Genomic DNA, 25,412 nt, shown 5'->3' with positions numbered 1-25,412 from the left:
AAGAGAGGCCGCGATAGGGAGAGAGAGGCCCGCGCACCGCGAGGAAGAGTGGTCCCTGCTTGCCGCAACTAGAGAAAGCCCTCGCACAGAAACGAAGACCCAACGCAGCCAAAAATAAATAAATAAATAAATAAATAATTTTTTAAAACTTAAAAAAAAATACTGGACAAAAAAATAATAATAATAATAATATCACAGTTGTGAGGTATCTGATGCCTGTTTTTAGATCTAGGTTTTGAGCATATAGACATAAGAATTCTGAAAGGACTTTTGTGGTTAATTTATACGTTGCTGAGTAGGTTTAAGTTTATTGTTGTTTTGGGTGATTTTTAAATTGAAATAAAATTCATATAAAATTCTTCATTTTAATCACTTTAAATGTATACAATCCAGTGGCTTCTAGTGAATTCACAGTATTGTTCATTCATCACCACTATCTAATTCCAGAACATTTTTGTCACCCCAAAAGAAAAACCCCGTACCAGTTAAGCAGTCACTTCCTATTTTTTCTCTCCTTAGCTCTGTTGACCATTACTCTGCTTTCTGTCTCTATGGATTTGCCTATTCTGGATATTTCCTATAAATGAAATCATACTATGTGTGGCCTTTGGTGTCTGACTTCTTTCAGGTAGCATAGTGTTTTCAAAGTTCATCCATGTTATAGTGTAATTCAGTACTATGCTGAATAATATACTTGGGTGGATATACCACATTTTACTAATCTATTAATCAGTTCATGGATATTTGTATTGTTTCCACTTTTTCATTCTTTTGAATAATGCTGCTATGAACATTCATGTACAGGTTACTTGGTGATTTTCTGCTTCTTGGGTATGTAGGAGTGGAACTACTGGATCATGTGGTAATTCTTTTTTTGTTTGTTTGTTTTGTTGTTGTTGTCTGGTAATTCTTTAACTTTTTGAGGAACTATCCAGCTGTTTTCACAGTGGTTTTACCATTTTGTTTCCACTAGGAATGTATGAAGGTTCCGATTTCTCCACATCCTTGCCAACACTTGTTTTCCCCTTCCCTTTTTAAAAAAATACCCAGCCTAGGTGTGTGTGAAGTGGTATCTTATTGTGATTTTTATTTGCATTCAGTTTGGGGAGTATTGCCATCTCAACAGTGTTAAGTCTTTCAAGCAATGAACATCGGATGTCTTTCCATTTATTTTAGGTCTTTAATTTCTTTAAACAATGTTTTGAAGTTTTTAGTCTTGTATTTCCTTTGTTAAATCTTTTCCTTTGTATTTTATTCTTTTGAATGTTGTAAATGAAATTGTTTTTCTGATCTTAGGGGGAAAGCTTTTAGCATTTTATCATTAGTATGATGTTATATGTTCGATTTTCATAGATGCCTTTTATCAACTTTAGAAAGTTCCCTTCTGTTTCTATTTTGTTGAGTGTTTTTATCATGGAAGGATTTTGGATTTCATCAGATGCTGGGGTTTTGTTTTTGCTGCACACACGGTATGCGGGATCTTAGTTCCCTGACCAGGGATTGAACCCGTGCCCCTTGCAGTGGAAGCGCAGAGTCTTAACCAGTGGACCACCAGGGAAGTTCTCATCAGCTGCTTTTAATGTATCAATTGAGATGATTGTGTGGTATTTTTACTTTATTCCATAAGTAAATATTTATGTGTCACATATTAATTGAGTCTCACCTGTTGAACCACCTTTGCATTTCTGAGATAAATCCCACTTGATCAATGTGACTAATCCATTTAATATTGTATTAGATTAGGTTTGCTAGTATTATGTTAAAGATTTTTGCATCTGTAGTCATAAGGGATATTGGTTTGTACTTTTTATTTCTTGTGATATCGTTGTCTGGTTTTGGTATCAGGGTAATACTAACTTCTAAGAATGCTTTAGAAATTGTTCTAACTTTTGGAAGAGTTAAAGAAGTATTGGTGTTTGTTCTTCTTTAAATGTTTGATAGAACTTGTATGTGAATCCTTCAAGTCCTATGCTCTTTTTTAATGTTTTTTTAAATTGAAGTATAGTTGATTTACAATGTTGTGTTATTTTCTGCTGTACAGCAAAGTGATTCCATTATACATATATTTTTTTTAATATTCTTTTCCATTATGATGTATCATAGGATATTGAACGTAGTTCTCTGTGCTATACAGTAGGACCCTGTTGTTTATCCATTCTGTATATAATAGCTTACACCTGCTAACCCCAACCTCCCCCTCCATCCCTCCCCCAATTCCCTCCCCCTTGGCAACCACAAGTGTGTTCCCTGTGTCCATGAATCTGTTGGTTTCATAGATAAAGTTCATTTGTGTCGTATTTTAGATTCCACATATAAGTGATATCATATGGTATTTGTCTTTTTCTGACTTACTTCACTTAGTGTGATAATCTCTAGGTCCATCCATGTTGCTGCAAACGGCATTACTTCATTCTTTTTTTACAGCTGAGTGGTATTTCATTGTGTATATGTATCACATCTTCTTTATCCATTCATCTGTCAGTGGACATTTAAGTTGTTTTCATGTCTTGGCTATTGTAAATAGTGATGCAGTGAACGTTGGGGTGCATGTGTCTTTTCGAATTACAGTTTTCTCTGGATATATGCCCGGGAGTGGGATTGCTGGATCATATGGTAATTCTATTTTTAGTTTTCTGAGGAACCGCCATACTGTTTTCTTTAGTGGCTGTATTTAAAATGTTTTTTGACTACTGATAGAAAATCTGTTTACTTGCTATAGAAAGTCTATTCTTTTTCTTCTTGAAACAGTTTTGGTAGTTGTGTTTTTCTAGGAATTTGTAGATTATCAAGTTTGTTCACCACACACACACACAAAAATCATAAAACCCTAAGTAGAAACAACTCAGATATCCATCAACTGTATGGATAAGCAAAATGTGGTATACAATGGAATATTATTTGACCATAAAATGGAATGAAGTGTTAACATATGCCACATCATGGAGGAACCTTGTAAACATATGGTAGGTGAAAGAGGCCAGTAAAAAGAGACAATATAGTATGTAATTCCAATTACATCAAATGTCCTGAATAGGTAAATCTATAGAGACAGAAAGTATATTAATGATTGCTTAGGGTTGGGAGGAACAGGGGTAAAGGGGGATGATAGCTAAAGGGTATGGGGTTTCTCTTTGAGGTGATGAAAATGTTCTGAAATTTACTGTGGTGATTGTTGTACATATCTGGGAAGATACTAAAATTCATTGAATTGTACTCATTTTAGTGGGCTGATCATATGGTGTATGAATTATATCTTGGTAAAGCTGTTTTTTTAAAAGTACATAATGTTCTTTTATATTCCTTTAAAAAAATTTTTTTAATTATTTATTTTTTTGGCTGTGTTGGGTTTTCGTTGCTGCACGTGGGCTTTCTCTAGTTGTGGTGAGTGGGGGCTACTTTTTGTTGCGGTGCATGGGCTTCTCATTGCGGTGGCTTCTCTTGTTATAGAGCATGGGCTCTAGGCATGCAGGCTTCAGTCGTTGTGGTGTGCGGGCTCAGTAGTTGTGGCTCGCAGGCTCTAGAGCACAGGCTCAGTAGTTGTGGCACACAGGCTTAGTTGCTCTGTGGCATGTGGGATCTTCCTGAACCAGGGCTCAAACCAGTGTCCCCTGCATTGGCAGGTGGATTCTTAATCACTGCGCCACCAGGGAAGGCCCTATATTCCTTTTTATTTCTGTGAGGTTGGTAGTGTTTCCATTTTCATTCCTGATAGTAGTAATTTGGTCCAGTTTTTTTTTTTTGCCTTCATCAGTCTAGAAAAAGGCTTGTCCATTTAATCTTTTCAAAGAACCAACTTTTGATTTCAGTGGTTCTCTGTATTGTTTTTCTTTTCTCTTAATTTATCATCACTCTGATCTTTATTATTTCCTTCCTTCTCTTGCTTTTGGTTAAGTTTGCTCTTCTTTTAATAGTGCCTTAAGTTGGAAGATGGGATATTGATTTGAGATCTTTCTTCTTTATTAATGTAGATAATGTAGACTTTCATAGCTATATAAATATCCCTCTTTTTGCTGCATTCCGTAAGTTTTCATATGTTTTGTTTTTGTTTTCGTTCTCAAAATATTTTGCAGTTTCCCTGGTGATTTCTTCTTTGACCCATTGGTTGTTTAAGAGTATGTTTTTTAAACCACTCAGTGGTCTTAAGCTATTCTTCCACAAACTCTTAAAATGGAAAGAGGTTGATAGAAAATAGTTTCTTAAAAAAAATAAAACAGCATGTTGTTTACTTGTACCAATTTGTGAATTTTTTAGATTTCCTTCTGTTATTAATTTCTAGTTTCATTCCATTTTATTCACAGAAGATAATTTGTGTGATTTCTGTTTTTTAAATTTTATTGAGACTTGTTTTGTTGCTTAACATATTGTCTGTCCTGGTGAAAATATTCATTTTGTATTTTGCTATCATTGAATCGTGTCTTCTGTGTATGTTTGGTGTGGCTGGTTTATAGTGTTGTTCAAGTTGTCTGCTTCTTTATCTTTTTTCCTAGTTGTTCCATCCTTTTTGAAATGTCTTGAAATCTCCAACTATAGTGGGTGGACTGTATTCCTTTCAATTCTGTCTGGTTTTGCTTCATATATTTTGAGACTCTGTTGTTAGTTGCATGTATGTTTATAATTGTTATATCTTTTTGATGAGTTGACCCTTTTATCATTATGTAATATCTTTCTTTTTCTCTTGTAACATTTTTTGTTTAGAAGTCTGTTTTATCTGATGTTAACATACCACTCCAGCTGTCTTTTGGTTGCTGTGTTTTCATGGAATTTCTTTTTTCTTTAATTTACTTGCAGTTTATTTGTGTCTTTGGATGTAAACTGGTTGTTTTACAGACAGCATATTGTTTGTTGGATTTTAGGATTTTACAGACATGGTTCTACCTTTGGTTCTGCCCTGTATAGTCACAGGACTTTAAAAAGCTCTGAGTTCATTACCTCTGAGTTCTCTTCTCATCTGTAATAAGAAAGAGATGGTTAGATACTCTCTATAATGTGTCATTTAGCTATGCCAGTCTGTGATATTGGACAAATGATATTTTTGCTAGTAAGGACTTCTATCTGTTTTTGTTTAATTGATCTTGAAGAGGAGTAGAATTTTAATGAAGTAGCTTCATAAGCAATACTTGACTTCTCAAACAAGAAGTGTTCCTATATGTTATAAGAGGGTAATTTTCACACTAAAATACAGTAAAAATACTGTTTTATATACAATTATCAGTAGTGTATTTCCAACGTTTCTTATGTTCGTTAATTTTTTTCATTCATCATGAAACAATTTCTGAAGAATAACTCAAGCTAAAGATTTATTGCTGTCGTCTTGCCTAATAGTTCTGAGTTTGTATCAGTTGTATGAAATTTATACAACCTATGCTTCAGCTGCAGTGATTTTGTCTTTTTCATTTATTCTTATAGAATAAAGATAATATGAAGTAAAAGTATAAATTGTCAGCCAGTATGCCACAGATGATACCATCTGAACTCCTGGTGCTCTATTCTAGGTGGTTTGAGTAGGTACCAGTAAGGTCTCTTCTAGCCTAAAATCTTAGGGTTTCCATGAGTTTGCATAGGGCCTACCCCCTGTTGTTTTCTCTACTTTCTTGAAAGTGTCAATCTAGCAGTTTCATTTTGCAGATAATGGAAACAGATTTTCAGATTAATCAAACCTCTCACTCTAGTCTTCAGAACAAATTATTGACCTAACTGTTGTTAATATTGGTTACTAATCCAGAGTACCAAGGCTTTGAGTTAAGTAATTTACAGTATCCACAGTATTTCTTAGTTTGAAAACTCACTTATTTTCCTTTCTCTTAGATGGAGACTGAAATTAGCAAACCAAGCCACATCTCTGTTGCTCTTTGTTGATTCTGCACCATGAGGCAGTGCCCAGCTCACGCCAGGAAAACCTGGGTCTATTGAATGCCTGGGAAAGGTCTTACTTTCCTCAACTTTTTTTGTGTGTTTTTGGTTCATTTGTAGGGTCTTTTGGTTCCCTGTGGTCATGGAATTGAAAAGGGTTGGCAAAGCCTTCTTATTTGATTCAAAGAAGTTTCTGTACTTTGCAAAATCCGGGACATGGTTTTACATGTAAATCTGTTTTAAAAATTTTGGTAGATGATACCATAAAGGATTAGTGGTTAAGAAACAGGTTGCAAAGTTGGCCATTTCTAGTTTAGTGGGATTTAAAAGAGGACTAAAAAAAAAAAAAAATCTAGCAACCTTAGTCCTGTGGGGCTAGATTTTCCTGATTCATTAGTGAATGTATGATTTGTAAAGCTTGGATCAGACTGCTGCAGGAAGCACTGGAGACTACAAAGGGTGATTCTTTGAATGGCATGAACAGTAAACTTCATTTGCAGTACCTGGAGGTGGCCTATCAGGTAATCTTTCTGAAGTGCAGTGTATACTCACTAGTTGCAGCAATAGAATTTGGGTCCTTTTACCATTTAATAAGGGTTAAGGAAAATACCAGGCTAATATGAATATTTCTAAATGAGTTGTAGACAGAATTCTATAACTAATGCTGGCCTATTACAGTTGAAGTGCTTTATATTGAGCTGTGACTAATAGAATAAATTAGGAAACAACAAATGGTGCTCCCTGTAGAACTGGCTCAGCAAAGTTGTAGTGGGGAGTCAGTAGTGTATCTCCTATCTTTCTGAACCACATTACAAGTTGAGTTCAAAGAAAGGAAGTATCAAATTTACATTTAAACTTACACTTTATATAACAAAATAGTGCCTTATTACATAGCACACAGATTTGAGATAGAATAATGTAGGTTTCCTTATCAAGGTAATATTATGCCTAGGTGGTAGACTAATCATACTTTTTATTGTGATACTTAATTTACAGTTACACTAGTAACTTTTATGTATTAATGATGGTAAAATGATAATATGGGAAAAAATAAATAAGTTTCCTTATGAAATACAAGACTGGATTTCTCTCATTAGCCTATCTAACTTTTTATTGTAGATTTGGGGGGAAGTATTTGGTGAAATAAAAGTTAAGATGGGTGAACACTAGGTCTGAAACACCTTGTTTTTCATTTATTAGGAGACTTCTCATGGGAATTATTTAGGGAAGTAAGTTATCAAAAGGAGTTTCTTTTTTTTTTTTTTTTTAATTGTTTTCCAATGCTGGTGCTGCCTTTTTTTTTTTTTTTAATTTTTGGCTGCATTGGGTCTTCATTGCTGCGCGTGGGCTTTCTCTAGTTGCGGCAAGCAGGGGCTACTCTTCGTTGTGGTGCGTGGGCTTCTCATTGCGGTGGCTTCTCTTGTTGTGGAGCACGGGCTCTGGGTGCACGGGCTTCAGTAGTTGCAACGTGTGGGCTCAGTAGTTGTGGCTTGCAGGCTCTAGAGCACAGGCTCCGTAGTTAATGGTGCTCGGCTTAGTTGCTCCACGGCATGTGGGATCTTCCTGGACCAGGACTCGAACCCATGTCCCCTGCATTGGCAGGCGGATGCTTAACCACTGCACCACCAGGGAAGTCCCAGGAGTTTCTTTAGTTCAGCGTCTTTTAACACTGTAATCATTGATGAGTATCTACTGATTTCTCTAAGTTTGTATGGTTTTTTGTTTGACCAGAGACCATTCTAGGAATAGAAAAAATAATACTGATATTTGAGACCTTTTTTATTTAACCTAAAAATATTATGAGATTTTATTTGCTTTCAGTTATAGGGGAAGGTGAGAGAAGTTAAGACCAAAGAAATGAAGAGAAGTTTTAAACATTGCTTAGAAGTCATCAGAAACCAACATTTCTTTCTCAGTACCCATGTTTGTCACACATTATATAGGGGTTTTCTGTGTCGTCATTTAGGGTTCTTTTCAGGACAGCCCTTTGGAGAAAGTGGCATTGTTATTAAGTAGAAGCAAGGAAACTAAGGTGTTGGCAGGTTACATTGGCATGCTTGTTAAGAATGGGGTAAAATTTGAACCTAAATGTCTCTGACCCCAAAGCTCAACCTCTCTTCCCTGTTAGCATGCTGCCAGAAGTAAAATATGTAGGTATGTTTGTGTATTTTTCATTCATTGAACAAGGATCATTAAAGGTCTAATAGCTCCATTGTATGTATTACGTTATATACTATGGCAAATGCAATAGGAAAAGACCGGCCCTCCTGAAAACCTAGGCTCTGCATAAAGAGACAGGCAAGAGTGACTGTGGATGTTTCATCTATACAAGATTAAGTGCTGAGAAACTCACAGCAAAATTCAGTGTATGAGCCCATACCACATAACCATTCTTAGATGGGATATCAGGTTTTTTTTGTTTGTTTGTTTTAAATTATTAGCACCTTTAATTATTATTTATTTATTTATATTTTTGGCTGTGTTGGGTCTTCGTTTCTGTGCAAGGGCTTCCTCTAGTTGCGCGAGCGGGGGCCACTCTTCATTGTGGTGCGTGGGCCTCTCACTATCGTGGCCTCTCGTTGCGGAGCACAGGCTCCAGCCGCGCAGGCTCAGCAGTTGTGGCTCACTGGCCCAGTTGCTCCGTGGCATGTGGGATCTTCCCAGACCAGGACTCGAACCCATGTCCCCTGCATTAGCAGGCAGATTCTCAACCACTGTGCCACCAGGGAAGGCCTGGGATATCAGTTTTAAGCTAAACTTTTTTTCCCCTTTTAACTCAGAGATAAATAAGACTGTAAATATGTTGTGTTACCATGGCGTCTCATTGTGTTCTAGGTGCTAGGGTACTGGTAAACAAAGCCAACCAAAATTCCTGCCCTTGTGGACTTTATATTTTATAGGTGGAAGATGGACAGGCGTCTAATATGTAAAGCTTAGAATGTATACATTAAATGTAAATATGTAGAAAGAGTGTGTTGGCTGGTAAGTGGCATGGTGAAAATAGAGCAGGGACCTGTCAATAAGAGTGAAGTGTGGGGAATTGCAGTTTTAAATGGTCAGGGAATGAATGTCTCACCAAGAAAGTGACATTTGAGCAAAGATGTAAGTGGAAGGCAAGGAAGGGGGAACGTGTAGACATCTAAGGTCAAAGGGTTCCAAGCATTGGGAGCAGCCAGTGTACAGGCCGCTGGACAGGAGCTGCCTGGCATAGTTGAGGAATAGCAAGGAGAATCATGGGCAGGTAGCTGAATTGCAGGGTAGAGGAGGTCAAAGGAGATTATGAGGGGCCTTGTGGGCCATTGTAACATTTTAATGTTTACTCTGAGGTGGAGCCAAATGAGGGGTTTGAGCGGAAGAGTGTCAGGGTCTGACCTATGTTTTTAAGTTTTATTCTACTAGGTTGAGAATAGACCCCATCTAGGAATTGTTAAATTGATTTGTTTTTCAAATAATGTACGTAATATGTTTGAATATTAAAGATTTTTTTTTACTTTATCACTAAGCCTTTTATTAAAGAGCTTCATTAATTTTTTTTTTAATTTGACCTGGAGACTAAACAAAATAGCCTTTCTGATAACCTGTTTACTTGTAGCCAAACATACTGAAATGTTGATAGGATAGCACAGTGAAATCTCGTATGCCTACCAGTTAGGTTCAATTTTGCCATTTTTATCTATCTAGGAATCTAATAAATAATTTTTATTTTATTATTATTTTGGTGAATTATTTCAAAGTAAGTTGTAGACATCATGATTCTTTGTACCCCCTAAATAATTCAGCATGTGTCTCCTAAGAATAAGAACATTTTCCTAAATAAATATCATAACGGAATGACTCTCAGCCCCTTTTAGGTCATCAGCCCTTCTCCCTAGAGAGTTGGAATGTATATGTATATTTAAGAACCTGTCAAGAGTCTGTCAGATACTTACTATTGTACCCTCCATTTGTATTTCCTAGCCTCAAGTATTGGTTTTATTTAATTTATTTATTTATTTTTGCTACTGAGTAGATTTACCGTCTGTATCTTAATTCTGGTTTTGAGGAATTTGAAAGATTAAGTTCATTGATGCTTTTTCCTTATAATTGACTATGCTTTTAGGGAAATTGAATCACAAGTAGAACGTTCAGAGAAGATTCTTCTGTATCAGTGAGTGGATTAACACCTTATGGAATACAGGACTCCAAGGAGTGTATCTTGAATAATGTGTCACAGCTCTGTGCAGAAGAACCCAACTCATTACTCCTAGTTTTCGAGAAGGTTAAGAACTAGTCTGGAGTCCATCAGGAGATTAAGAAGAGCATCCTGATAATAATAATGTTGAAAAGGTCACTTTCTAGGAACATAAAGCCCAGAAGTGACTGTTACAATTCTTGCCTCAGATACTATTCACAGCATATAAATAGCCTCATTCTTCTCATCCTGAGGATTCCCATAACATCTTTAAAGTCAGGCAGTTCTAAAACACCAATGTGTGAAAACATGCTAGGCTAGTGAACCTCAGGAAAAAGTAGATCAGTATTTGATCTTTGACTACGTCATGTGGAGTGGGCTTCTCTCTTCTGTTTGTCACTGTTTTATTTGAAGGGCTCTTTCAGATCTATTTCAAGAGGCATTGAAATAGAAATTCAAACTTCTGAGCAGCTCACAATAGGACATTTAACCTCTAAGGACTAGCTAGGATTTAAGTGACTTGCCTAATGAATCATATTTATTAGATGGTAGGATAAGAATTTTTAGGAAGAAATTGGCTTCCCTTATGTAATACAATTGTCTGCCTTTGGTGACTTTTTTTTTTTTTTTTTTTTTGGTCAAATCAGGTATAACTATATCAGTTACTTGATGTAGCTCTCTTGCTGTGGGGCAGTTATGTAAGACACACGAAATACCCTCTAATAATTGGGGCTATTTTTTGTGATGAGTTACATATACATGGAAAAATAATTCAGTGTTGGAGGATTGGAGATAGAATGAAGTATATAGTATTAATTGTTCAAGGAGGACTGTAGATAGGAAGTGCTGTAAGAATGAACACAATGGGATGTGTAATTTTAGGCTAGAGAAGACTTCACAAAGAAAGTAGGATTTGAGCTGAATGTTGAAAAAAGAAGTTTACAATGTCACTGAGCCTGATTGGAGCAAGTACAGTATTCAATTCTGTAGAACAATGTGAACAAAGGCACAGAGATGGGAATGGAAGGTTGTTCAAATGGCAGGAAGTAAACCAGGTTGGCCACAATACAAAGTTCAAATAAGGATGTAGAAAGAGAGCAGCTTACAGAGGTAGGTTGGAGCTAGGTTATAGAGAGTTTGATACAAGGCTCGCGAGCCTGGTTAGACTGTATATTGCCAGCTTTATGGAACGTTTGAACTTTAATACAGGGAATGACGTGATTAGTCTCCCAGAAGTGTTGAATGAGTTCCTACCATTCTCTCCTTCCCTGGGAAGACAAAAATTATTGGACTCACATTTCTAAAATGTTTTGGTCTCAGGACTTCTTTGCCTTTTTAAAATATCAAGGAACCCAAAATGCTTCTTCAGTTTATTTGTATTATATCTGTTGACATTTACTATATTAAAAATTGATAGTGGGAGGGCTTCCCAGGTGGCACAGTGGTTAAGAATCCGCCTGCCAGTGCAGGGGACATGGGTTCCATCCCTGGCCCGGGAAGATCCCACATGCCGCGGAGGAGCCAAGCCGGTGCGCCACAACTACTGAGGCTGCGCTCTAGAGCCTGTGAGCCACAGCTACTGAAGCCTGCGTGCCTAGAACCCGTGCTCAGCAACAGGAGAAGCCACCGCAGTGAGAAGCATGCGCACTGCAACAAAGAGTAACCCCCGCTCACTGCAACTAGGGAAAGCCCGCGTGCACAGCAATGGAGACTTAACACAGCCAAAAATTTTAAAAAAACAAATAAATAAATAAATTTATTTTTTTTAAAAAGTTTAAAAATTGGTACTGGGAAACTTTTAAAAAGTAATACAGGGGCTTCTCTGGTGGCGCAGTGGTTAAGAGTCCGCCTGCCAATGCAGGGGACACGGGTTCGAGCCCTGGTCCCGGAAGATCCCACATGCCGCGGAGCAGCTGGGCCCGTGAGCCACAATTGCTGAGCCTGCGCGTCTGGAGCCTGTGCTCCGCAACAAGAGAGGCCGCGATAGTGAGAGGCCCGTGCACTGCGATGAGGAGTGGCCCCCACTTGCCACAACTGGAGAAAGCCCTCGCACGGAAACGAAGACCCAACACAGCCATAAATAAATAAATAAATAAAATTTAAAAGAGATAAGCAAAACATTCTCTAAAAAAAAAAAAAAAAAAAGTAATACATAGGTGCACATTTCTATAGCTGACTTCATCATGCAGCCTCTGGAAAGCCATACACCACACTTGTGTGAGATGAGAGTGAAAAGGCAAGTAACATCTTTGTTTTGCTATGAAAATAGTTTTGACCTTGGGAACCCCCAAGGTACCTAGACCACACTTTGTGAATCACTGAATTAAATAATCACCCTGTCCTTGAAGAATATTTATGGTGGGGGAGGGGATATCATTATAAAAAGGAAATACAGCTATAGGTAGAGGCACATGTGGAGGAAACACAATTATTTATGCTTGGGTCAGTTAGGGAAGGCTGCACCAAGGACATGACCTTTTAAACAATAGTGAAGAAGGAAGAAGGAATGAACATAGGTGGCATATTCTGAAAATAGTACAAAGAAGTCTGTGGGGAGCAGGTACTGTGGCCAAGGGCAGCTTTGTAGGTGTGGGGCTGATTTTGAAGGGCTTTTACCTTGTAGACTTTGAGAAGATGCCAGAGAGTAGAAGTAACGTGGTTTTGTCTGTTTTAGGAAGTAACTGCTGGCAGTTTACAGATGATGTGTAGGAAATGGAGAGTATTCTCACCAAATAATCATAATTCTTTCTAAAGAGCATCATTACTTATTCATAACATACTTTATTAAAGGCAGGTATTTTGCAAGCATTTAATTCTCTCCTCAAAGCTAACTTTTCCAGTTCCCTCAACTCTTTAGGGAATGGTTTCTCTCTCTCCTCATTTTGGTTTTGCTAACCATATTATTACTAGACTGAAAACCACCCTGCACTGCAGAAGCTAGGAGAAAGGGGTGGTGACTGGAAACGAAATAGTCTGGTGGATGAGACCATTTTCTATTTGTAGTCTCTGAAGACATTGTTATCATGGATGCTAGATAATTTGCTTCTCACCCTCGGTTGAGGTTCATTCAAAAGCTTAGGAGGTATAGTGGTTATCTATTGCTGCATAACAAATTACCACAAAATTAGTGGCTTAAAACAAGATATATTTATTATCTCATAGTTTCTGTGAGTCAGAAGTCTATGCACAGCCTAACTTGTCCTCTGCATAGGATCTCAAAAGGCTACCATCAAGGTGGCTGGACTACGTTCTCATCTGTTGAAGAATCCACCCCCAAGGTCACTCCTGTTCTCAGAATTCATTTACTTCCAGTTGTAGAATGGAAAGCCTCAATTTCTTGCTAGCTGGAAGCTTCCCTCAGCTCCTAGGGCCACCCAGGGTTCTTTGCCATTTAGGCTTCCCCAGCATGGCAGCTTACTTCATCAAGCCAGCAAGGAGGGTCTCCAGAGCAAGTAACAGCACAGGGTCTTATATAAACTAACATCCTGTCACCTTTGCTGTATTCTGTTGTGGCTAGAAACAAATCACAGATGCTACTCACACTCAAGAGAAGGGGTTCATACAAAGACGTGAAAACCTTGAGGCAGGTGTCGCATGAGGCCACCCTCGCGTCTCACCACCAGTGTCCCTCAATTTCCAACATTAAAGTTGAGACCTTCAGAGTCCGACAGTGTCTCTGAAGATAGTGTCTTCAGACAGTGTCTCAAAGATACAGTGTCCAGAGTATCTTTGTTCATAAGCAGGACTATCATATTAGCATGAATTTTCTATCACAGAGGTTAACAACCTTTTTCTATAAAGGGCCAAATGGTAAAAACTTTAGGCTTTTGCAGACCAGATGGTCTCTGTCGCAACTACTCAATTCTGCCTTTGTGGTGCAAAAGCATCCATAGACAATACTTAAATAAATGAGCTCGGCTGTGTTCTGATAAAATTTTATTTACAAAAGTTACCCTCGTTTGCTGACCCCTTGTCGATCGGATTGGTCAGGTATCGCTGACCCATTAGTAACATTTTAAGAGAATGGGACGTGGGCAGGTCATTTTATAAAACCAACTGGTCCTTTGCAGAAAAGATCACATGGGGAGGGTAAGTCAGATAATAAACTAGATTTGGAAGGATCTTTGGCAGTCCAGGGAAGAATGAGAGCCCTTTGTTGTCCCTGAAGCAGTGCCAAAGGCCACGGAAAGGGCTCATGTTAATAGAGAGATAGGGCCTGGGTCCAGCCAACTGAACTTTCTGATAATATTAATAATTGTCATTGAGCACTCACTATGAGCCAGACAGTTATTGCATTTTACATGAAATAATTAACTTAATCCTTAGCACTACCCTTGTGAAGGAAATAATAATTATTCTCCGTTTGTACCTAAGCAAACTGAAGTCGCTGTCAACTAAGGAGCTTGCCCAGGGTCACTTGAGCTGGTAAATTGTGGGGACAGGATTCGTACTTAGTCTGTATCCAGAACTCATCCTATTTTTCTAGAGCAGGGGTTAGCAAATTTTGGTTCTTGGGCCAAATCCAAGTTGCCACCTATTTTTATTTAGCCCACAATATATGAGAATGGATTTTACATTTTTAAATGTTTGGATAAAACCAAAAGAATAGTATTTTGTGATATGCAAAAATTATATGACGTTTAGATTTCAGTGTCCATGAAGTTTTATTGGAACACAGCCACACCCATTCATTTCCAAGCGGCTTTTGTGGCTGATTTTGTGCTACTATGGCAGAGTTGAGTAGATGCAACTAGGACTGTGGGGCCTGCAAAGCTGAAAAGAGTTACTATCTCACCCTTTACAGAAAATGTTTACCAACCCGTTCTACAGCATAAAGAGCTAATTGTAAACTGTGATGTTGGTATTTTCCCCTGGCTGACAAGGCATTAATTACCTGGTCAGAGGATTTTTTTTTTACTTTCTCTTTCTTTTTGTCTTTGGCATGTCGCTCACTAGTTTATGTTATGTGTTTCTAAGTTGGGGATTTCATTTTATTCATTCTAGTATCTTCTTTCATTAACTCTGCAGACATGGGTCAGGCCATATATTTGTAGGGAAAGATTCTCAACCTTCTAATTTATTGACACCAACAAGGTGACCTTAAGGGAGGGGAATTCCCTGGTGGCACAGTGGTTAAGACTCCACGCTCCCATTGCAGGGGTCCCAGGTTCAATCCGTGGTCAGGGAACTAGATCCCGTATGCCACAATTAAGGAGCCCACCTGCCGCAACTAAGACCCAGTGCAACCATATAAATAAAATAAATAATAAATAAAATAAATATTAAAAAAATATAACATTAAGGGATATGTGAGCGGCTGCAACCTCTTCAGGGTTTACAGTTCTAATCAGAATTCAGACCAAAGATAAGCGTGCATGCGCGCACCCTCTCTCCTTCCCTCCCTCTCTTTCTCTCTGTCTCTCTCTCCCCAAGAATATGTCTAATAGCAGCTTTAAAAAAATGTTGATAGAAGACACTTTACATACTCTTGCACGTAGCATTTTGAGAAATACACAACTCATAATTAAACTCTTAATAGACATCTCCTTAAAAGTCTGAGATTTTCCCCCTTACAGAGGGTCTGTCTCTAACTGCACCATCATTATATGAATGGATATTAATATTATGTAACTCTTCATCTTGGAATCATAGTTGATATCAAATTTGGCTTGCCTTACAATAGAGAGAGAGTGTTATCTTTTTAGAATGCAGAGCTATAGGTTGTGGTTAGTTATTTCAAATGTAGATTATTTTTATAAAAAAAATACTGCATTTCTCCCACATAATACTTATTCAGTGTGTAATTGTTGACTCAGCAAAGGTGGCCTAATGCACATTCAGTTAAGAGTAACTTGTGAGGGGAGATCAGCTCAGTGCTTTGTGACCACTTAGAAGGGTGGGATAAGGAGGGAGGGAGGGATACGCCAGAGGGAGGAGATATGGGGATATATGTATATGTATAGCTGATTCACTTTGTTATAAAGCAGAAACTAACACACGATTGTAAAGCAATAATACTCCAATAAAGATGTTAAAAATAAATAAATAAAACACCTGTATGATTCTCAAAAAAAAAGAGTAACTTGTGAGGTTTGGGGGCTTAAAAAAACTCCATCTGCATTTGGTTTTTTTGTTCAAGTCATTTTATTGTTATATTTTAATGTGTCTTAATGCATGTTACATATTTCATCTGAACTAATTAGAACATTACCAGTGATTTCTCTCTGTTTCCCTCTTACCTCATCTTTTCACCTTCCCACTCCCAGCCTTAAGAATCCTGAATTTTTTAATATTGTTCAGCTACGTTTTAAACAATTTTTTTTAATATTTATTTATTTTATTTATTTATTTTTTGGCTGTGTTGTGTCTTTGTTGCTGCACGCGGGCTTTCTCTAGTTGCGGCGAGCAGGGGCTACTCTTCGTTGCGGTGTGTGGGCTTCTCATTGCGGTGGCTTCTCTTGTTGTGGAGCATGGGCTCTAGGCGCACGAGCTCAGTAGTTGTGGCACGTGGACTCAGTAGTTGTGGCACGCGGGCTCAGTAGTTGTGGCTCGCGGGCTCAGTAGTTGTGGCACGCAGGCTCAGTAGTTGTGGCTTGCGGGCTTTAGAGCGCAGGCGAAGTAGCTGTGGTGCACGGGCTTAGTTGCTCCGCCGCATGTGGGATCTTCCCAGACCAGGGCTCGAACCCGTGTCCCCTGCATTGGCAGGTGGATTCTTAACCACTGGGCCACCAGGGAAGCCCATAAGCAATTTTTAATCACAAAGATGTACTTAATATATGTTGGTTATAATTTTGTTTGTTTTTAAGCTTTAGAAAACATGGTAGATTTATACTTCTAAGACTTTTATTTTTAACTCAGTATTATATTTTCAATATTTATTCATGAAGTTGCATTATCCATGTAACCATAGTTAATTTATTTCCACTGCTGTAAGATATTCTGGTATGTGATTATAACTCATTTTAATTATCCCTTTTCTTATTGTTGAACAGACAGTTTGGGTTGTTTCCTGTTTTTCTATTTCATACATGCATGTACATACAGTCTTGTACATGCCTCACAGTGTACACATATAGGGTTTTGCTTAGATGCAGTGCTCCTTGAAGTGTGGTTGGTGGACCAGTTGCCACACTGAGTTAAGAAGTATGCATCACTAAGCTCTCTTTAATTCAGTTGTCATTTTTTCATAAAGTAGATTTCTTAATAAAGGAAAGGAGAAAAGAGCATTGAACATTCTGGAACATTGAACCTTGAACATGAGCAACACTGTTTTAGGAAACTCCAAGTTTTTTCCCAAAGTTGACCAGTAACACTTGATCCAACACCTTCCTAGTGTTAGACTCTGCTGATGTAGCAGGTGTAAAATGATGTTCTTTTATGGTTTTAAATTACATTTCTCTTATAACTAATTTGAGTATCTTAAATTTACTGGTCATATGTCATTCTGTAAAATAACTGTTCTTGTCTTTTACTTACTTTTCTATAGTATTTATGTTTTTCTTTATAAATCTGATGTACTAATCTTCTAGTTGCTGTGCTACATGTGTTTTCTCTTATTTTGTTACTTGTTCTTTTTGTCATCTCAATGAAAAGAAGTCCTTGATATTAATAGAGTTTTGTCTTCTGTTTTATGGTTGGCACTTTTTGTGTTGTGATTAGGAGATGATTCAAGTTTTTTTTTTTATGTGTCTTTATCTAGAATTGATTTTTGTTAGCATATCGAAACGCAGTTGATTTTGCATGTTAATTTTATAGCTAACTGCCTTGCAACGCTGTCATTATTTCTAATAACTTTTCTGTGGATTCTTCTAGGTACATAGTTTTATTCTCTGCAAATCATAAGTATTTTCTTGTTTCCTTTCCAGCCCTCTTTAATTTCTTTTTCTTTATTGACTACCTAGACCAAGATTTCTATGGCAGTATCAAAGGAAAGTAGTAATACTGGTATCCATGTCTTGCTCTTGATTTTAAATGGAATACTATAGGCATCTCTCCATGAAGAATGACATTTATTGTAGGATTATCAGTAACAATCTTTGGGGAGCACAGGAACTTTCCTTTTAGCCCTTGTCATGAAAGCTAGCTTGTCATGAAAGATACTCAGTTTTACTACTTTTTATGTGTGTGAGCAAATAAGTTGATAGACATATTAATGTTATATCACTCTTCTGTTACTGTCATATTATTTTGTCATAATATATTGCCTTTTTTATATACTGCTGTTTTCTGTCTTTAGATATTTTGTTTAGGAGTTTTTCATTTGTGATTATGAATGAGATTTAGTCTAGTGTCCTCTAATATTCCTTATCTGTTGTCCATATCTGATTTGTGAATCAAGGTTATACTGGCCTCATAGAATGAGTTAGAAGGTATTCCCTTTTCTGTGTTCTCCAGAAAAGTTTATGAAGATTATAATCATCTTTTCCCTAAAAGTTTGGTAGAGGGTTTCCCTGGTGGCACAGTGGTTAAGAACCTGCCTGCCAACGCAGGGAACACGAGTTTGAGCCCTGGTCCAGGAAGATCCCACATGCCGCGGAGTAACTAAGCCCGTGAGCCACAACTGCTGAGCCTGTGCTCTAGAGCCCGTGAGCCACAACTGCTGAAGCCTGCACGCCTAGAGCCTGTGCTCCGCAACGAGAGAAGCCACCGCAGTGAGAAGCTTGAGCACCTCAACGAAGAGTAGCCCCTGCTCGCTGCAACTAGAGAAAGCCTGCGCGCAGCAACGAAGACCCAATGCAGCCAAAAATAAAAAAATAAAATAAATTTATTTTTTTAAAAAAAAGTAGAATTCCCCAGTAAAAACATCTGAACCTGTGGTGTTTTTGTTTTTTTTAAACTATTTCAGTTTTTCTGTTAGTATACTTCTTTTTCTTCCCAAATCTGTTTAGTAAATAAATTTTCTAATAATTTGTTCATTTAATCTAATTTTCCTATTTTATTTGGCCTGAAGTTTTTCAGAACAGTTTGTCACTTCCACTTTTTTATTAAAGTGTAGTTGATTTACAATATTATATTAGTTTCAGATGTACAACATAGTGATTCAATATTTTTATAGCTTATACTACATTTATAGTTATTATAAAATATTGGCTATATTCCCTGTACTATAAAATATGTCCTTGTTGCTTATTTATTTTATACCTAATAGTTTGTACCTCTTAATCCCCTACCCCTGTCTTGCCGCTCTCCCCTTCACTCTCCTCACTTGTAACCACTAATTTATTCTCTATATCTGTGAGTCTTTCTGTTTTGTTATGTTAGTTTGTTTTATTTTTTATATTCCTCATATAAGTGATAACATAGAGTAGTTGTCTTTCTCTGTCTGATTTATTTCACTAAGCATGGTACCCTCCAAGTCCACCCATGTTGTTGCACATGGCAAAATTCCATTGTTTTTTATGGCTGAGTAATATTCCTCTGTGTGTGTGTGTGTGTGTGTGTGTGTGTGTGCTCCACATCTTCTTTATCCATTCATCCTTTGGTGTATACTTAGGTTGTATCCATATCTTGGCCACTGTTAAGTAACTGCTGCTACAAACATTGGGTTGCTTGTATCTTTTCGAATTAGTGTCTTCATTTCTTTGAATATATATCCAGGAGTGGAATTGCTAGATCATATGGAAGTTTTATTTTTAGTTTTTTGAGGAACCTCCATACTGTTTTTCCACAATGGCTGCACCGATTTACATTCCCACCAACTGTGTACTACGGTTCCCTTTTCTCCACATCCTTGCCAGCATGTGTTATTTGTGGTCTTTTTGTTGAGAGCCATTTTGAAAGGTGTGAGGTGATACCTCATAGGGTTTTGATTTGCATTTCTCTGATGATTAACAACTTTGAGCATCTTTTCGTGTGCCTATTGGCCATCTGTATGTCTTCTTTGGAAAATGTTTATTCAGGTTTTCTGCCCATTTTCTAATTGGATTTTTTTTTATATTGAGTGAGCTGTTTATATATTTTGGATATTAACCCTTTATCAGTCATATTATTTGCAAATATTTTCTCCTCTTCAGTAGGTTGTTGTCAACTTCTTTTTTGACCTTTGCTTTTTTATCAATAGTTACGGCCTTTCTTCCATTCCTAATATTATTAATTTGTGCCTTTCATCTATTTTCTTGATCTGTCACGGAAGAGATATATGATTCTGTTATATATTTAAACTCTATTTTTTAAATTTCTTTGATTTTTTTTCCACTCTTGTAATTTTTTTCTCCCTACCTCCTATATTCTGTTTTTCTTTTCTATTTTCTTAAAAAGGATGTACAGCTTGTAGACTTTGAACCTTTATTTCTTTTCTAAGGTAAAAATAAGAAGGCTTATTTCACATTTACATTTCCTCCTAAGTGCTATTTTTACTGATTCTCAAAATTATATTTCCAAGCACAGAGAAATTTATATTTTAAACTTATAATTTCATTGCACTGTGGTGAGAGAACTTAGTCTGTATACCATTGACTTTTTGAAATTTGTGAAAAGTAGCTTTATGGCTTAATATGTGATAAGTATTTTTTTTTTTTAGAGTGGATTAAACTTTTTATTGATTTGTGTGTGTGTGTGTGTGCTATAAGATGTGATCAGTATTTTTTTTTTAATGTTCCATGTAAGCTTGAAATTAATATGTATATATTCTCTAATTGTTAGGTGTAGAATTCTACATGTATATGTTAGAACCATCCACTGTATGTCTTAATTGAGACAAGTCTGTTTAAATTCCCTACTATGATGTACCTTTTCATTTTCTCTTTGCCATTCAGTCAGTTTTTGCTTTATATAGTTTGACACTCTTATTAGGTTCCTAAAAGTATAAAAAATTAACAATTTTTTGGTGAATTAAACCTTTTTCATCATTATGTTTTACCATCTACTTCTAATAATACTCTATTCTTAATGTCTATATTGACTTACAGTACCACAGAAAGGCTACTGCCATTCCTTGGATTTGGTTTTGCCTGGCATATCTTTTTCCATGTTTCCATATTCCCCATTGTCCCGTTCTATATATGGATCGTTTCTTTAGATATGTTTTACAGTTTTGTAATTCTCTCTTCACCTGATTTAATCTGTTTACCCTGACTTCATTTCTAGGAAATATTTTTATCTTTTGGGTTTGTTTTTTTTTTAATTTCTGATAATCTCTAATACTCTCACGTTGATTGGAGATCTTTGTGATTCTCTACATATTGCATCCATGGCTACACTAGATTGAGGGTCTGACAGATCTCATATTGGCAATCCTCAGGTTCTGAATCTGTTTGATTAATGTTTCTGTTCAGTCTTAGTGGCTTTCTTTCTTGATGTTTGCTCTTTGTTGAGCTTATTACTCTGATGTCTTTTTGGCTAAAATTGGAATTGGAAAAACTATCTGCAGAGGATGCTTCTGCTGCTTTTTCAGGTAGCCAGGGGTTGCCACTGGCTTGAGATCACATTGGCCATCCTTGTGGCTGGCTCTCTGTGCACGAATCCTAGGCTTCCTTTCCTGCCCTGCAGTTGGCTAGTCCATGGGCTCAACTTCCTGATGGTGAGGTATTAGAAGCAAATATGTCTAGGCAACCTTTCCCTTTCAGATTCCCAAATAATCAGAACCTGGTCCCACTACTTCCACACTCTGGTCCCACTTCTGGTTCTGTACGCCTTGGGCATTTTGGGGAAGGTGGTGATCTTTAAAAGCTCTTCTACCTGATATGAGATTCATGATGTCTTAAAATATCATGTCCTTTGGAGCTCCTATTCAGCCGTAATTCTGGAAGCAAGAAGATCTCATTATATTCTTAAGAATTGGAAAAATAGAGATTTTCCTATTTAGTAACTTTAACACTGTTAGTTTTAAACATCTTTGTTTAATATGTTTAAATATTCTCATTGAGTATAAATGCTATTAGCCTTATAATTTATGAGGACAATATAAAAATTTAAGCTATAGGATATTTGAATGTTTTTATTTAAAACCACAACAAACCCTCATTATGTTTGAAACATTTGTTTATGTATAAAGTTCTAAAACCAGAAATATTTATCTGATTGTATCATGTTTTTGTTTTTAAGTCTTCGTTAACTTTTTATCTACAGGGTGTAGTTAAGGCCTCCTTAGCACAACATTCAGGTCTCTTCATTATACAGCCCCTATCAGCATTATCTCCCTCTTTTTGATCTCTCTTCTCTTTTCTAGTTGTCACCACAACTTAAATTTCCCCTACGCCCTTGAGTCTTTTTGCCTCCTTTCCTTGAAATGTCCTTCTCTATACAAGTACTACCTACCACTGCCCCCCGCCCCCCACCCGCCAGCCATGTCTGCCTCGAAAATTCTCATGCAATTATTGTCCTTCCCTGACTGAGATCGCCATACCCTCTGTGCTTCCCACAGCGTCTCATCTGTACACAAACACAGTGGGCTTGCTGGCTTATGTCCTCCCCAGCCAGAGTGTGATGCTCTTGAGGTTCAGTGAATCGCTGGCTCTGCACTGTTTCTCTAGTATCTGACTGACTCCAAATATATACTTGTTAAGTATCTTTAAAAATAAATTATTTTTATTTTTGCCTTTTTTTACTTAAAAGGTGTTTTTGAACTTTAATTTTTATGCATACAGAAAAATGAAAACCCTCAGTGGGCAGTTCAGTGCATTTTCACAAATTAAACACAGTCATGTAAGCAGCCCCAAGATCAAGAAACAGATCATTACCAGCACCCCAAGCCACTCTTGAACCCACCCCTTTCCTGGCTAACCACTGTCCTGATTTCTAACACCATGGATTACTTTCATCTGTTTTTGAACTTTAAATTAGTAGAATCATAAAGTATGTGTTATTTTATGTCAGCCTTATGGTTGTGAGATTTGTCCGTATTACTGTGTGTAGTTGTATTTCAGATACTTTCACAGCTTTATAATAGCTTTTACTTTTCCCCCACATTGTACTACTACTTGTTTTTATTCCTTTGCTTGTAGAAGGAGCTGAAGAGGAAAAAATGGAAACAGATACTGATGGTCAGCAGCCTGAAAAGGTAAAAAATCAGTCTGTCTGAATTCTCCCACAGCAGGCAAGCCAGAGAGCACTACCTTTCACAGCATAACAGTTTGGGTTTATTTTGATCTTTTGGGTCCCTCTCAGAGGACTGTAAGTGATTCTGTCAGCCATTTGGACTTTGCTGGTTTAAGGTATAGTTCTCTTAAGGCATAATACAGGATATTTTTCATTTATTTATTTATTTAGCAAAGATTTATCTACTCCCTAACTTCTGCTTCGGTGCCCCTTTCAGGCACAGTTGGGAATATGAATACAAAAGTTATGGTCCTTAAGAATATTGAATTGTAGGGTTTGGGTTCTGTCCTTGTGCCAGAAGAGAATTGTAGAATATTAAGGAATTTTCTAGGAGAATTAACTGTCAGCAGAAAAATATTTGGAAAACTTAATGAGAAGGTGACATTTGAAGTAGGTTTTAAAGAGCAAGTAAAATTACAAAGATTGAAATGGAGGATGGGGAATCGAATATTCCAACCAGCAGTGGAGGGGGAGACACTAAATGCAGTGTGCAGAGGGCATCCAAGTGCCTAGTATGTTTGTGTCCTGATCCCTGTCACGTAGAGGCTGTAAACGTGAGGGGAGCCAAGAAGAATAGGACTGTACAAGATCGGGCCTCTTCAAGATCGGGATACATGATAATCAGTCAGTCACTGTTTGAGTGACTATATACAAGCAGGGATTTAAGATTTTGATTATATTCGGTGCTTTAAAATTGTATATAGATAAGGAGAGGAAGGGGAAAATAGTAAAATTAATTACAGTTTTTACAATGTTCTAAATACTGTGCTTTGTAATTTACATTTATGAATTTATTGAGTTCTTAAAACAGGTTCATCAAGTCAATAATGGTCTCTTCATTTTATAGATGATGTTATACAATTTGTCGAAGGTCACAGGGATTTCAAAATCAGCAAATGATACCAAATCCTGACCACAGAGGAATTGAAGTTTTCAGTCCCCAGAACATGAATGATTGCTCTAGTGTGGCTCTTCCTAAAAACCATTGCAAATGGCTGTATTGAAGAGCTTTGTCAACTTTTAATTTTGGCAGCATTTCATCTTGCTTCCTGGTTGATACTGTGCATTTTATTTATTTATTTTTTAATTGAAGTGTAGTTGATTTACAATGCTGTGTTAATTACTGCTGTACAGCAAAATGATTCACTTATACATGTATATATATACATTCTTTTTTTATATTCTTTTCCATTACGGTTTATTATAGGATACTGAATATAGTTCTCTGTGCTATACAGTAGGACCTTGTTGTTTAAACAATACTGTGCATTTTAAATGCTCTTAGTCCTTCTAGCCAACTAACCATTTATTTATTTGTTTGTTTGTTTAGTTATTTAGTATTTAACCAGTAAATAATGAAAATGAGTCCCACTGACATTCCTTTGGACACTGTATCCCTAGCCTTATAGCAGAGAGGGTGGGAACTTTGTGCTTCGGAGACTTAAAGTCTCGTGAGCACTCAGGAGTTGAGGGTAGTGAAAGGTATTTCTCTGAATTTATTAATTTCTTTTCCAGTTTTTCTCTCCAAGACTTTTCTGAACCTAGTCCATTTGTTCCCCAAAATAGTGGAACCTTTTGTTATTCTAAGATAATATCACTTGTAAAAGGACAATTTTTTTCTCATTCTCTATCCTCTTCTTTTGTAACCCTTTCAGGCAGAAAACAAAGGGGAGAATGAAATGGATGAAGGTGATAAAGCTCAAGATGGAGAAAATGAAAAAAATAGTGAGAAAGAACAGGATAGTGAAGTTAGTGAAGATACCAAATCAGGTAATTTGAGGAAACTCTTTGGACTTTATTATATAAAACAGTAAAAGCACTGGAGAAATGTAGACAGTTAAATTGTGTAGAAATATTCCCTCATTTATTATGTGTTTCTTAACATAACAGTAAATATGCATTTGAGTTTTATTTTGCACTTAGGTACCAGTGCTGATGCTAGTGGCTACATTGTTTTCAGTGATATATAGACAAACAAGTTGTTCAGCTGTGCCTGAAGTCACCACACAGACCTGCCATTTTATTTCCAGTCCGTTGCTGGCGTGTCCCATCCTGCCTGACTCGAAAGACTTGCAGAAGTACTCTGTTCTCAGCTTCTGATTTTCTCCAGACCCTCGGGTTTCCCAGAGCATTTCATTGACTGATGAACAAACATATTGGTCTTAGGGCTTAGTAGTTCCCCTGAATTTTCCTTTATATTCAAGGGAACTACACAGAGAGCTTAGAGAAATAAAGAGAAGACAAAGTGTACTATTTAGAACATCCATCTCAAATAGAAGCAGACTTACATGCATGGAATGGTTCAGTAGAAATCTTAAGAAGCAAAAGGCACTGAGATCTCTTTGTAGCATCAGTC

General features: G+C 37.0%; 1 protein-coding gene across 5 annotated transcripts in view; it reads left to right on the top strand.

Annotated features, from left to right (window-relative positions):
* Positions 1-25,412, top strand: part of SMARCC1 (SWI/SNF related, matrix associated, actin dependent regulator of chromatin subfamily c member 1) — a 187,467-nt gene that overhangs the window by 115,221 nt on the left and 46,834 nt on the right. For all 5 annotated transcript variants that reach the window (XR_005021809.1, XM_036868447.1, XM_036868446.1 and 2 more), the window contains exons 22-23: positions 22,963-23,018; positions 24,712-24,826. Coding sequence is in view for 4 of the 5 variants with exons in the window: in XM_036868447.1 (XP_036724342.1) it covers positions 22,963-23,018; positions 24,712-24,826 (171 nt within the window). In the remaining variant the exon portion in view is untranslated. The remainder of the gene's footprint in view (positions 1-22,962; positions 23,019-24,711; positions 24,827-25,412) is intronic.

The sequence above is a fragment of the Balaenoptera musculus genome, chromosome 11, assembly GCF_009873245.2.
Source record: "Balaenoptera musculus isolate JJ_BM4_2016_0621 chromosome 11, mBalMus1.pri.v3, whole genome shotgun sequence".
NCBI classification, from domain to species: Eukaryota; Metazoa; Chordata; class Mammalia; order Artiodactyla; family Balaenopteridae; genus Balaenoptera; species Balaenoptera musculus.
This window is presented reverse-complemented; position numbering and strand designations above follow the sequence as displayed.